Source organism: Electrophorus electricus, chromosome 17 (genome assembly GCF_013358815.1).
Source record: "Electrophorus electricus isolate fEleEle1 chromosome 17, fEleEle1.pri, whole genome shotgun sequence".
Classification (NCBI taxonomy): Eukaryota; Metazoa; Chordata; class Actinopteri; order Gymnotiformes; family Gymnotidae; genus Electrophorus; species Electrophorus electricus.
Window position 1 is genome coordinate 12,047,489 of NC_049551.1, and position 15,221 is coordinate 12,062,709.

At 40.0% G+C, this 15,221-nt stretch overlaps 1 protein-coding gene across 2 annotated transcripts in view; it reads right to left on the bottom strand.

Moving 5' to 3' along the window:
* The window catches only part of lrrtm4l1 (leucine rich repeat transmembrane neuronal 4 like 1), a 28,834-nt gene extending 14,030 nt beyond the window's left edge, over positions 1-14,804 (bottom strand). The window contains exons 1-2 of one of the 2 annotated variants that reach the window (XR_003410436.2): positions 14,137-14,804; positions 2,329-4,026 (exon numbers count right to left, since the gene is read on the bottom strand). Coding sequence is in view for 1 of the 2 variants with exons in the window: in XM_027007242.2 (XP_026863043.2) it covers positions 2,399-4,026; positions 14,137-14,140 (1,632 nt within the window). In the remaining variant the exon portion in view is untranslated. The remainder of the gene's footprint in view (positions 1-2,328; positions 4,027-14,136) is intronic. The other variant, XM_027007242.2, reaches the window with a different exon arrangement.
* Between the last annotated feature and the right edge of the window lie 417 nt (positions 14,805-15,221).

The window sequence follows — 15,221 nt, forward strand, 5'->3', positions numbered from 1 at the left end:
GCAGTCTCCCCAGTTCATGACTGCAACTCCTGTCTTCCCTGGCACAACCTCACCATATCCTCATCACCGAATCAATAATGGCACCTGTGTCTTATCTTTGATACGCTATATATGTTCTTCTGTTCCGTTTAATCCCTGCGATGTAGTGCTGCTGTTCTTGAGCGAGTCCCCTGTGTATATTCTGACTGTTTGTTACTGACTGGTTATGTTTCCCCAGTGCTTCCTTATTCACCTGTTCCTTTGCAATTGTCTGCCTCCTTCGATTGTCTTCTGGCTTGTACCCTGGATTGGTTTATCTCCGTGATTCTGTTTGTCCCCCTTGGATTTGATCACCTTTCTGCTCTGGCTTTGACCCTTGCCTGTTTTGCTTTGATGCTTGATTACTCAGCTGTAAATTAAAACTATTTTATCTGCAAGCATCTCACCTGTTCGAATAAGTCACACCACCATCACCCTGAACTGTTGACAAAAGGCAGGCTGATTATATAGATTCAGTTTATGCCAAATACTCAACCTAGCACCTGTATGTCACTGCAAAAATTTAAATTCATCAGACCAGGCAACCTATTTGCAATCTTGACCATGGTTGTTGGCCATCCTCTTCTGACCTCTCTCATGAACAAGGAATTTCTGCCTTCATAGCTGCTGCTTATTGGATATTTTCAGCATTCTGTGTAAACCATAGAGACTGTTGTATGTGAAAAGTCCAGGAGACCAACAGTTTTTGAAATACTCTACCTGTCTGACTCCAACAAGCACCCCACATTTTCCCCCATCCTGATATTTAATGTTTAATTTACTAAAGCTCTTGAACTATAACAGAGCATAAGTATGTGTGCCATGGGTGCTGCACACCAGACATGCCTCCAGAAAGCAGTAAATTGTTTGTAAAACAGTACCTTGCTGTTTTACATTTAATAAATAAGTTATGCATAATGTCTGTCATTTTCACTTCTATTTTATCTCTTTAAAAGTAAATGGCATTATGCATTTTACATGGAATTATGCAGCTCATTGTCAAGAGCAAATCAAAGTACATCTGAAACATTCAACATGTCTAACCATTAGCCGACATGTCTAACCATGAGCCATAACTGTGTAATATTAAGTGCTACAGCACATCTCAGTTCAGGGTGTAGAGAACTAAAAATGGAAAGGAAATAAAGAATTTAATTTCATAAGACCATTCTAACTCCTTGTTATCACATAAAATATTTATATACATGTGTATACCTGTATACTTGTGTGATGTGCAATGTTTCTGCATAGGTGCAGGTATGTATCCAGTGTCAGAATGCATATCTTGGCACAAAATGCGCTTTTACCACATCAAATTCCACATGCCAGTCAAACTGTTACTTTAGTTTTTCTTGGTGATGTTGATGGCAATTAGTCTGCTATTTTGTATAAATACACTCCTTTTTCTAGCTGGGAGATTGCACTGAGCCATATCATTACATTTGCTCATAACCACTTTCAAACCAGAATTCTTCATAACCATCTCTAACTTCCACAGACATGAGAATAGAGTGACTGACAGCCTATTGTGCTCTAATACAAACTCTTCAATGATGGAAGAAAAAGGTTTTCCTTTCATACAAGGTCATGACATGTAAAACTGGCACACAGATTACTGTGCACATTCGGTAAAAAAAATTAAAACGATAAATACACTAGTTATGGGCTTATGCTAAATGTAATCCATCTCTGCTTTAAATATTTCACATTATGGAAGGGGATGACAGGAATCTTTTACTTCCTCCCCAATGGGTCATTAAAATCAATACATTATTAGTCCCCTTCTAAGATTATAATAATGAACCATTTTCAGATTTTTACATTATTTTTACTCCAACAAAAGCTAAATCAAGTATTCTGAAGTATGATAACAATCCAACCTTTAACTACCAACAGGAAGCCTCAACCTGACCGAACCTGATAAGGTGCAAGTACAGCAGTCATTGCTACCAATGTTGGCAACCATATTAAGATTATATTTTATCATTATAGATAAAATGTTTGATAGTGTCTGTGCTCATGTGTTAAATTAATTGCTCTAAACCAAACACAACAAAATAATGAACTGAAAATCTTCATGAGTCCAAAAGAAACAAGTAAAATATGCTGCAATTAATTTGGTTAAGGAACCATTGACTCCTGTTTCTCCATCTATTTTTTTTTTTCCATTTTCTAATGCATAATTCCCCAGTTTGAAAAGATGAGATTAAAGATGTCTGACAGTCAAATTATTGTGTAACTTAAATGGAGTCAAAGGTGCTTATCCTTGCACTATTGAATAAAAATGGCATACACAATGAAGAGTTTTACCTCTGCTGTCCAGAGCTGTTTCATTTGCTTTCATTTGATTGATTTTAGGCTGTCTTTCACATTGTCATACCTCACATTCCCTGGAGCCCGATATGGTACAGGTGCAAGTACTAGTCCCATTGGCTAGCACATCCATGGCTTCTGGTGTGGCAGCAGGATTGTAGCTCATGTAATATTCCTGCATCTGCGAGCTCAGGTTCTGCTCTGGCTCAGGGCTCTTTTTCCGACGCTTTCGTCCTACGACCGAATGCTGCTGCAGCAACCTGGTTGCACCAGTATACCGTCTGCAAGAGACATAGACCACCGTCAAAATGAGCGATGTTGAAAAGAAAAGCGCCACACCGCCCACTATGACCTTGTGGAATGATAAGTTCTCCTGTTCAGGGGATAGAGTCACGAGCAGGCTGTTAGAAGGTGGAGGTGTGCCTCGGGTGTCAGTGTCAGTGAAGCTGGGGATGGTAGGGTGAGGAAGGGGTTGAGGTAGGTGTGGTGAGAGTGGTGCTTTAGAGGCAGGTGGAGGCAAGGGTGGGGGAGCAGTGGTGGAAGGCAAGGTTGGCTCAGGTTCACTTCCCATGGTTGGCACCAGACTGTGAACAGAAACTTGTGTTTGAGGGATGATTTCAAAATCTTCACAGTATATGTAATTTCTTGTTGCCTCCAAAACTTTTTCCCCTTGAAGATGTTTGGGGCTGCTACAAATTATGCTTGTGTCTTTAGTTCCATGGAAATTCCTTAGCCAGGCTACAAGAGAACAAATGCCTGGTCCACAGTTCCACATATTACCAGCTAGGTTGATAGTAGTCAAGGAAAGCCAAGCTGCCACAGTCTCATGAGACACATTTGCCAGTTTATTAGACTCCAAGTTAAGAACCTGAAGGTTTGGTAGGCACTGAAAAACCACAGGATCCAGACTCTGGATCTCATTACCAGAGAGGTCCAGCTTCTGCAGAGTATGCCAAATCCATGGGAGGCCTTGGTTAACCACTCGAATACGATTCCACTGGAGATACAGCCCCCGTAGGTTTCCGAGGCGTGGAAAGAGAAAGAAGTTGATTCTAGAGAACTGATTATGCTCCAGATGCAGTTCCATAAGCCGGGATAAACCGAGAAATGTGGTACGTGTGAGAACATGCAGTCGATTATACCCCAGGTCTAGAAATTCCAAGCTCCTGCACTCTATAAATGCTCGTAATGGAATCACTGTGAGTCCATTGGCACGCAAATGCAGATTCTGGAGCTTGCGAAGGCTGTGGAACTGGCCTGGCTGTAGTTCCTGGAGTTTATTGTATGAGAGATCCAGGCTCCGGAGGTTCGGCACACCATGAAAAGTTGAGTTATGCAGTTGTGAAATCTTGTTGGTGCTTAAGATCAACTCCTTCAGCCGCCGTATGCCTTGGAAAGCTCGACTGTCCACAATAGATATCTGATTGTGGTCCAGGTACAGCCATAGGAGCTGGTTAAGGTGAGCAAACTGGTAGGGGAGCATTGAGTGCAGGTCATTGTTGCGTAGAGACAAACCTTGGCAAGTCACTGAAATGTTCTCTGGGACATCCATGAACGATGCTGAGTCACAGTGGACAATTTTACCCTCGCAGCGGCAGCTGTTGGGACAAGTTTTCTCTCCAGAACAGGTCAATAGGAGAAAGGAGGTGAGGAGCAGAAGGAGATATGCTAATCTCTTAATGCAAGTTACAGAACCTGTGGAGAGAAAACAGCATGGTTAAAGGCTTGACATATATCAAAGTTCATCTAGCCTCATTAAGGCTATCTATCTATCTATATATATCTATATATATCTATATCTATATATATATATATATATATATATATATATATATATATATATATATATATATATACACACACACACACACACACACACACACACTCTGTGACATTATGGAACTTTTGTGAAGAGCAATAATTAAAGTGTGTGGTTCTGACTTTAATTTGTTAATATAAGAAGTCTATGCCTAAAGAAAGATCAAAGTTAAGAGTAGACAATCCCACTTCTATAATTTCATTAATAGCAAAGCTTTTGACCTTTTGGAGAGACATGTTTCTTACGTTCTCCAGATGTTATAATGAAGATGTCATACTGTGCAGTACTGAGAACCTATACTGGCTTCCCAGCATTATCCAAAAAAGCTTTTCTGGAAGGTGGCCCTGTGGCCATGATATACTTCTATATGTCGCTGTACTTTAGCATACCTGATTCATCTCACAAAATGCAACTATGTTATAAGCTGAACCTTGTGTTTTTACACATTTTGTTAACATATAATTTCTGCAATGATTTAAATGCTATTGATAAACATAATGTAGGCATCAATTTGAATCATATTAGGCATATCAACCTAATGTGAGATTAGTAAGTGATTCAACAGGCACCTAAAGGATGTCTTACAATTTCGCCATACTTCATTGATAATTCTTTGTCATTCTGTTTCATAAAAAGTGATTGGTAGATGTGAAGCACTATATCAACTTATTGTGATTTTTTGTCCCATTACCTTAACCTAATAGCTACTAGTTTGCCACATACTGTGCAATTCATGCCAAAGAAAGCAATTTGTTTTATTGGGGAAACAGCATAGATGCTAGAGCAATACTGAAAAAAACAAAAACAAAAGCACTTTTAAATCATCACATATAGTACAACCCAGTTGTTTACGTACTATACTGATTCTATTGTACAGCACCATGGCTATAAATGATGCTGGGACAGCAAGGATAGGAGTCATTCAAGCATATGATGCAAGTTACACAGTCATCAGTTTGCCTAAACTGTAGTCCCAATGGTACTGTTAACACATTTCCATAAGAGGCTGGAGGCAAAAGTTAGAAACTGCCACATTCGTTATGACCATCCTGACCCTCTAATACATTAACAATATTCTGACAGGTCATGGAAAATAATTCTTCACTATAGTAATCAGATGTCTTCCTCAGCCATTGCGATTAACATGCATTAACCCAAAATATATGTGTTTAAACATATGGCAATAAAAATCATTACAGTGGCCATTACATGCCCTCTGAGACCATTTGAAATAAAACAGAAATTGGCTAGGAGACATTTCTCAGCCATGACATTTGAAAGTCTGGGGCAAGGCACAAGTGGTGAACTTTATTTACTCAGAAAAATTAGATTATAAAGCAAAAGGGCTTCAACAGGAGCAGGACTGGCAAAGTCTCTAACGGGAAGGTAGAGACCATCAGTTCAAAGCACTGGACTAGGGGCCCTTTTTGGGATTCAATAGAGGGCCGATGATTAAATAAATGATGGACAGCTGAAAGAGATGAATCAGTAAACCATGATTGGGATGGGGAAAGTGAATACTTGCTGTGATTGGTGTGAGTGGTATGTGAGCGCTGGCTCAGTACCAGCCATGGCATGACATCAACACTGCAAATACAAAGACTGTTGGTGGTTAAAACTGATTGAGAATCCATATGGCATGTGATTCTGCTTTTGAATGAAAACCGTTGTAAGTGATGATAATATCCCTGATATAAAAGGCCATGCACTGTAAGAGGCTCTGGCTCTCTGACGAGCCCAGTACGAGCAGGTTGTTTATGGTGACAGAATTCACAAAATGAATCACCAAAGTGATTAAAAGTTTAGTGAAACAAAGCTGGGAAACTGTTGTCAATACACAGAAATATAGATACATACAGTGCAGTCTCATACACATACACACAGACACACACAGACGCCCTCTAACAGTACCTGCCCAATAGCATACATCACCTATACACTCATAGCCATGGAGCCAAAAATGCACCTCCAAAGGAATGCCTTACATGTAATGCTCCCATGCACCTTACACACCACAGCTAAATAGGCACCTAATGCACTATTAACACTGTTAAATTTATTCTAAAACACACAACCAAGCAGATATGATTTCCTGCTGCGCTTAATGCCCCAAACATCATTATTAAACTTAATAGTGGAGGAAATTCAGCCTGTATAGTCAACATACATTTGCTTTTCCAGCCCCCCCTCACAACCACACACAGTGTACAGAGCACCCATGGTGAGCTCATTTTGAAACCACTGATCTGAGACCTGTAACAGCCTGTTTTCAAAGATGGTGAGGTTGCTGGCAGCCCAGGCGAACTCAGTTGCCGCCTCTCCTTTGGCGCTCTGACAAGCTGATATTTCATTTGAATGCTACAGTGTGTCTTCTGAGGACAGCGATGCCAGGACACCAATAGAACCTGCAGAGAGAAATTTAACAAAATTGAATTTTCTTATCTTGACTCTTGATTTTCCACAAGAGTATGCTAAGATTTCAGATTTCAGATCTAAAACCTATTAATATGCATTCACTATTACAATTTCATTTCTCTTCGTGTATTGAATATGGCTGCATATCAATGTTTGATGAAGGAATTTGTGGTAACTACCTTAAAGCTCCTTTTTAATTTTAATAGAAATTAGTTCTAGTCTGCTGAATCACCTATTCTCCCAGAAGGTTGCATTTGCTTTTGCTTTCTGTTAATGAGAAATTCACGTCGTCTCCCCAAGGCTCTGCTGAAACTGGATGATATCTGTACTGCTGAATATTGTATCGCATATAGCATGTATAGCATGTATAGCATTGAATAACATGCGCTGCTTCCTTTCTTACTGGGTCATTTGTGTTTGTAAACATTTCTCTGGTAGACTCTTAAATAAATGGTACAGGTATGTATAGATAACTGAGAAGTAGTGAAGTGGTCATTAATTATTGGACTTTATTGTTTATGTTGGCAACATTTATTCATGTTTTTCTTGCATTTGTATTACTTTTTTTTACTTGTACTTAGTGGCTCTTTAGGCATTAGGTGATTCAAGGTCCTCAAACTAATCTTCTCCCTCAGTAGGTTTAAAAGTCTCTTTAAAGTATCTTTAGAGCACAGTTTAAGTTATTATGCCAGTATGGATTTGTGTGCATGGCTTTTATGTATGTGTGTGTGTGTATTTGTATGTGTGTGTGTGTGTGTGTGTGTGTGTGTGTGTGTGTGTGTGTGTGTGTGTGTGTGTGTGTGTGTGTGTGTGTGTGTGTGTGTGTGTGTGTTTGTGTATGCAATTATGTGTGTTTATGTTTATGTTTAAACATAAACATTTTTTACATTTGTCATTGTTCCCCATTGAGTTATGTCTGCAAAGGTCTCCAAACTAAAAATATTCAGCAATCCATTGATCTTGTGGTCAGAAAGTGACTGATGAAAAATCCAGACAATCTGGTTTTTCAGTTCCCTGTCCTCAGTCTGGCAAAAAGCCTGGATAGACACCTTTTTGTCATCGTTCTGTAGTGATCTGGTAGTTCAAGTCAAGGAAAGTTTATTTATATAGCACTTTTTACAACAGATGTTATCACAAAGTAGCTTTACTAATGTCTGAGTCCAAGCCCCCAGTGAGCAAGCCAAAGACGATAGTGGCAAAGAAAAACTCCCTAGAGCATGAGGAATACACCTTGAGAGAAACCAAGACTCAAAGAATCTTGACCCATCCTCCTCTGGCTGACAACAGTCACCACAATAGTAACAATATTCCTTTCCACTGATCAATATTATTTTAGTATTTCACTGGGTCACATACATGTCAAAGCAAATACCTTATATTTCATTGGTTTAACAGATCTCCTCATACCTCACTAGCTAACCGCTGAATACACTTTGAAATGCAGCGATGTGAATATACCAAAAAGAAAGATGACTTCACAGTTCTCAGTTGTCAGCACATTCTTTCCTATCAAAGAGTAGGAAATATTAATTTTATGCCTTCCGTACACTGTGCCAGACTGCAAGTAGGTGCCAGATTTGGTGACTGAAATCTTAATTTATATAAATATTTCTAGATCAGATTGGTCAGCTCTGTTAACTAGATAGATTGTGAAGTCTTTTTATGGTTATGGAAATCCTAGGTTACAGTTTGGGGTGTTGTATTTTCGTGTCCTGTGTCCTATGTCTTGTACATATTCCCTCATATATCCTCCTTTTGGGAGTGTGATTTCCTTCATTTATGGTTTAATAATGTGGTCACCCTATGAAGAATGGCAACAGAAACTGTTCATGGCAGTACAAAGGCTGTAGTTTCTAACTGCACACCAATAAGGTATTTCTAATAAATGCATTGTTGCTGAGATATATGACACCAGGACATATATGTCTGCAAATGTATTTTCTGAACACTGTAAAGCTTGCTTTATAGGATTTTAGTTTATCGCAAAAACAACTCACTTCTGACAAACCTAATGATGGCCACTGTTGATGTGTGCTAGCCTTCAGTCAGCCTGAGCCCACAATAAAAAACCCACAATAACATCTTCGAGAGATTCACAGTAGGTCCAATGGAATCATTATGTTTACAAAATGACACAATGTTCACTCACACGCACACAAAAAGTGTAATTTTTGGAACAATCACATTTACAAATAGGTCATACTGTCAACCTCAAGTTAAGTGTGCTTTCTGTTATCTTGTAAACTTTCTTTAATTAACTGCACTCTACCATTCCTGCTAAAATCATATCTATGTGCCCATGGGCTTATTTCTCTGTAAGTGAAAGGATTGTAAGAGTCTTTAAGGCTTGCTATAAAACTGTACCACTTCCCATAAGCTTTAGAAAGTCCTTTCACTTACAGTGAAATAAGACCATGTGCTTTGTGGTGCTAAAGTATATTATCAATGCAAGACTGTCAGCCTAGCTCATAAATTATGTGGCTCTAGTGAAACTGCATTATTGAAATGAAGAACCTCCTGCACACTTAAAAGCCATTATTTAACACTCATTTATCCTGGAACTGGGTGTCATAATAAAGCAAGCATAAAGCAAGCAAGACAAAATGAGGTATTCTTGATAAACTGTAATTCATGCCATAACAGCTGTGATAAAATTGACTGTGCACAGGCATATAGCATGTGCTGAAAATATTGAAAACCATTGGTGGTATGACGATGAAACAAATTGTTTTGTAGGAAAGGGCTGTTAAATTAGTCACAAAGTAAATTAGTCTTGCACTTAAGGTGTTCACTTAATGGACTTAATTAATATTGTTATTACTAAATTTTAATTTCACAACTTAAAATGTTTTGTTTGTCAGTGATGTTTTGTATATACAAGAGAGAGAGGGAGAGACCCTCTGAAGTGAAACAAGACAGTGAAAACTCAATTATGGAATATGTGAGCACTTCTGAAAGGCATACAGAGCTGGGCAGTCCTGTATTTGTGAGTGCATGGACATAGAATGAACACTGTTGCTTAGCCTGTAGATTTTTGTATTCTAGATCTTGCCAGTCATGCTCATAATATTGGTAATGTAACGCTACCTTTAAGTCAAATGATCATATTGCTGGTACTGTATCATTTATATTAGCTCAGTGTATCAAAAGATGGTATTGTATCTTGCAGCCTAGGTCATATGAACAAATCTAAAGTGTTGCAAAGTGCACACACTCCAATGTAATTAACATATAAACAATCATGCTGATCATGTCGTTGTCTGTTGTCTGTGTGTGTGTGTGTGTGTGTGTGTGTGTGTGTGTGTGTGTGTGTGTGTGTGTGTGTGTGTATGTGTGTGTGTGTGACATGGCAGTGCTCAGGAATGCAACAGCTGTTACTTACACATGGGATTTTACTTAAGTTACTTAGTCAAGTCAGTGAGTCAGTTTGTTTGTTTAGAATACTGGAATACTGCTGTCCAGTTTTGTTGTTAGGCTGTATTGTGAAATTCAGAATCCATTTGAGCATCAGTAAGTTCTCAGTTCAACCACAGACGAAACCTAAATCGTGGGTTATTGGTGGCATAAATTGACATTGGCATAAATTTACATAAAATATCATTGCATGTATCACAAATGTATTTTTTAAAGCAAAATAAGGGATAAGCTAGAGTAGCTCAATTGACAAATGCACCGACCGACGAAGGATGCCTGAGAAAGGTAAAAAGAGGAAGGGAAAGAAGGGAAGTAAACTGGGTCCTACGGAGACCAGCCAGACTATGAGAACTGGCACTCTGAGGTGGACTCCGCTGGGTCCTATGACCCCTACATGGACTATTCTGAGGGCTATGCTGAGTATGCAGAGAGAGCGGAGTACAGCGACATCAGTCTGTGGTCGGACTTGGGGTCCGATTAGGGGGAGGATCCACCGATGGAGGTGGAGGAGGTCCTCCATGGGGATTCTCTCGCGGACAGTGATGTTCACTTTGTCATCTCTGGCAACGACGAGCCTCCGGCATGTACGATACTGCCCAAGGCTCCACCCAGGAGGTTTCGGCTAGGCACAAGCAAGCCAGCAAGCGCAAAACTAGAGGCGACCTCGTCCGAGGAGGAAACTCCCTCTACTAGGGCATACAACCCCAGAACTCGTGTGCCTGTACCTAAGCCCCGTAGAGGAAAGGGGGAGGCGACATCTGTGCCCACCCCAGAGACTGGCAAAGTAACTGGTTTGCCTCCTGAAATGGGTACGCGGAAGTCACTGCTCCCCAAATTGGCGAGGGGTGATCCTCCACAGGCTGGTAGGACTCAAGCCCCACCAACGACTGGGGGACAGGCCGGGGCTCCTGCCGGCATGCCTGGACTCTTTAACAGTCGTTTATGTAATTTTGTACCTGTCCCTGTCACTGTGTCCGTGCTCGGTCCTCTGGCTTCGCCATTTGGCGTTGGCTTTAGGGCCGTAGCCTGATAGGTGGGCGTGCTAGGAGTCGCACCATTGAGGAGGGGCTCTGTCACGGTACGGCCCCTCCTTCCAAGTGTCTCCCTGTGTGTTTGTGTGTGTGTGTGTATGTTTGTCCGTGTGGCCACCTCCCCCATGTGTCACACCTGTTTGTAATTGCTTGTCATTTACGTATGTATATAAACGCCTATGGTTCTGTTGTCGGTGTTCGATGTTACGTTAGCTTCATTGCTGCATCGTATTTGGTTTCTGTGTGAATAAACGTATGTTTGTTAAATGTAACTCATCCCCACATCCTGTTTAGCCTCCTTACGTTACAGAATGCACAAATGAGCTTAATAAATTAGATTAATGACTATCAGCACCCATTGTCAAAAGAAGGCAGAAGAGCAGTTTAAATAAATGAGTTCCTGTGATGATTTCTGTGTGAAGAAACCAAACAAATATCTTCTGAACCATGTGGAGAAAATATTCTGTAGGATGCTTGTAAATTCTCAGGGAATGGATTCAACCATATACAGCCCTTACCTTCTCCAGTGGAAGCAGTGTTTCCTGTTTCCTGTTTATAGACTCATACTGTCTATACTCCTTTTAAGTGTGTTCTTTGTAAACTCCAGTCACTAATTTTTCAATGTTTACTATATTGCTTTTTTCCAAATACTGACCAAGATTGTATTTTCCAAATATTGTTCAGTATACTGATTTTGTTCAGAGTCAATTATTCTCTGTTCTATAATCAACTGTTAACAGTTTTCCAACCTTGGACCATAGTATTGTGGATCTGTTAATTAAGTGTAGGTGTATGAATCCTACCTTCCTGAGCTAGTCATTACAGGACATTTTAATTTTAATGAATTTCCAATCAGCATAATATGTACTTTTAATATCATGATGATGATGATAATAATAATAATAATAATAATAATAATAACAATAATAATAATAATAATAGTACCTATGACAAATACAGCTGGCTGAGGCTGTGTTAACATATCTAAGTCAACAGTGATCTTACTGATGATGAGACAACAGGGAATTACAGTGAAGACATACTGATACTAATAATAATACAAAACATAACAAAGCAAAAAATCTTTTTAATAAGAAGGTAAACAAAAAGGAGCTGGCCCAAACTAATGTGACTGCTCTATTAGCTATTCAGAGAACGATTTAGAAAGTAAGTGCCTATTTGGGGATGAAGAAATACTATTCACTCCAGCCATTACTGATTAGGAGTTTCAAACCCCAATTAACACAGAGTACACCACTACTGTTACATCAAAACACTCACTAGTCACAGAACACATGCCCTGTGCATGTTTTACTCTCTGGTCTTTCTTCTTATCCCTGCCCACGTAAAGTGACTATGCACAAGCTGAGATAATAATAAAATATCTAATAAATTAAGTTGAGATCATAACATGAGAATTCTGTCTTAGACTAATATTTTGTGGTGCAACTCTAGCTTCCTAAGGCAATCATTTAATCTGTGAATTCAGAGAAGGAGACAGCACCTAATTATCATTTCTTCATCCCAAAAGTATTCTTCTGTAGTCTATTTGGAACCCCAGTCTAGCGCTGATGCTTAAGTTTATGCATGTTTTATATTGGGGAGGAAACTAAACTACACATTTGTAGTTCTCTAAGGCCAGGTCTGGAGATATCTGCACGGAGAACCTGGTGACATGCAGCAGACTCAGGTGTACACATTTTTACTCATGTGTTCACTACTATAATGATAGTAGTAGAATTTCGTGAGCATTTCTAGAGCCTCAAGGACACATTAAAAGAAAACAGCAAGACACATTGTAAAATCATGAGACAAATTACACCAACAAAACAGCCACATTGAAAAATGGAAAAATAATTGAGAGGAAATAATGAAGTGGAAAGCTAGGGTGCTATGAGCATGCCCAGACAAACTGATGAGTTTTCAAGCAATGTTTAAACTGGTCTAATGATTTCAAGGATCTTATATATGTGAGGAGGAGAACACTTCAAAGACAATGCGCCTTGCAGCGGAAAGCAGGAGATCCCCAATGTGGATAAATGAAAACAGGAAGTGATGAGAAGATGACCAGAAGAGGAATGCAGGGATTGTGGCATGGTAGGTGAGAACGATAGGAAAAGACATCTGAAAAGTAAGAGGAGGCCTCTGTCTGCCCTGACGGTGAGAAGAATCCTGCAGCCTTGATGAAGCAATAATAAAAGCGTAACCAAACTAAGAATTACTTCTGCACCAGACCAAGTAGTACTGTAGTAGACAAAGGGACTGTAGATTGAATCTTGAGAATGAGGCTACGTACTGATGCTGATGCTTATCTCACACAGCATAACAAGAAGTGATTGGAAGTCAAAGCTTTAGACCATTTCCAGATCTACCTGCTAATAATTGACCTGGCTAGCATGTGATTACACAAGTTTGCAATGGTCTGAGTGCCAGACAGACCTAGGCAGTCTAATTAGCTATCAACAGCATGCCAGGGGCAAAGACTCTGTGTTGATTTCCTAGTGTGGTTCAAATGGATGAGCAGAGCCTGAAGCCAAAGGCAGGATTACTCCTGCAGGTGAGAACCCCCAGATGGACTGTAAACAGAAGGCCAAGCAGTAATTGGCTAGAGCGTATCTGAGTGGATATGAAAATGTCATCTTTCAAATTGTCACATTCCAAAATATGAACAGAATATATAATAATGTCACCCTATTCACACAATTCACACAAAGAGAAATAACGGAACATAAACACCTTTTATCCTTACATATCTTGCGTCTGTGCTCACCAATGTTAAGCGTGAACAAATAAGACGCCTTATAGCCTCTTTAGCCTCTTCTCTTTAAAAAGAGAAAGAAAAAAAATCACAATGTTCCAAATTCTCTTTTGCTCACGACCAAGCAATATGCCACCCACACCTGAACCAACGACCAGTCGCATGAGCTTGGGACAGTAACTGAGAATATTGCAGCAGTTCAACAACGAGCAACAGAAATCGGTGTTCAAGCGTTATGTAAGATTTGATTTTAAGAAGCATTTCGGAATTTTTGAAGCAGGTAAATACCATTAGTTTTTGATACCGATCATTTCCAACTACATTCAAATGAATCTCCATCAACCCAGAACATGGCTCAGACTACTCACCCATATCAAGTCGCGCAACTGACAGGACTACCCCGTATAGACGCCGCTGTCCGGTTGTTGGTAATTACTGCACAGCACGTTAGTCTTTCCAGAATTCTGTCCGCCGCGAAAACGCGCGATGGCGAGAGGCTCCGCTTGGCAAGGTTTAGGGATGCGCGCGCTTGTAGCCTGCCTCAGTTCGCGCGATAAATCGCAGAGCTAAAAGCATTCTCGGTGCAGATTTCTTTTCTGTCTCGAAGCATTTTTAAACTGCCAAAAGCTGAGTCCAAATATAACAGAAACCCGTATGAATATTGGCGCGCTGACCATTGTTATCTACTGTCTCAAAACTCAGCAGGATAAATTGTTCGCTTTAAAGCAGCAGTGACATCTATTAAAGAATAACATATAAAGAGACAAAAAGTTGCAGCAGTCTCCTGCAGTAGTCGGTGATTATTATCATTTCGTTTCCGTTCAGTGTTGTTCACGCAGAGCATCTGGCGCTGTTGTATAAAACCAATAAATAACGTTAACTAAAGGCTGCGTCGTCGGTTTGCTGCGTGACACTGTACCCTGTCTGATGTAGGGCCAGGCGTCCTTGCAGTTCAAATCTTGCGAAAAGGTCCGCTTTCTGACTACCTTTATTCAGAGGGAATGGAGAGAATGTCACTCTGCGATGATGGCTGTTGCGCACTCGCGACCCGAAGACCTCTGAGTATGAAGTTACTCCGGGCTAACGGTACAAAGATTTTCAGACAATAGTTACATTTCCATTTCAGGTGTTTTTCAGGGGGGGAAGGGGTCGTTCAACTTTAGCGGATAAATTATCTGTCAAAACGCGAGATTTTGCAAAAAGCTATACTGTAACCGTTTTTGTTGTGGAAAATAACAGATTTACGCATAAATGTTGTGCCATGTGACAGGATTTACCTAACACGTGCTTTTGTTTAAAAAACACACAAATAGCTTATAGTTGGACTGGAGGAGACGAGAATGTTTCTCAGTCTCGTACGTCAAATTCACTTAAGGTCCATTCTTGATGGGCAATGAATACTACCAAATTTTAACAATTTCACAGAGATGGCAAGTAAAGGCTATCAAAAGCC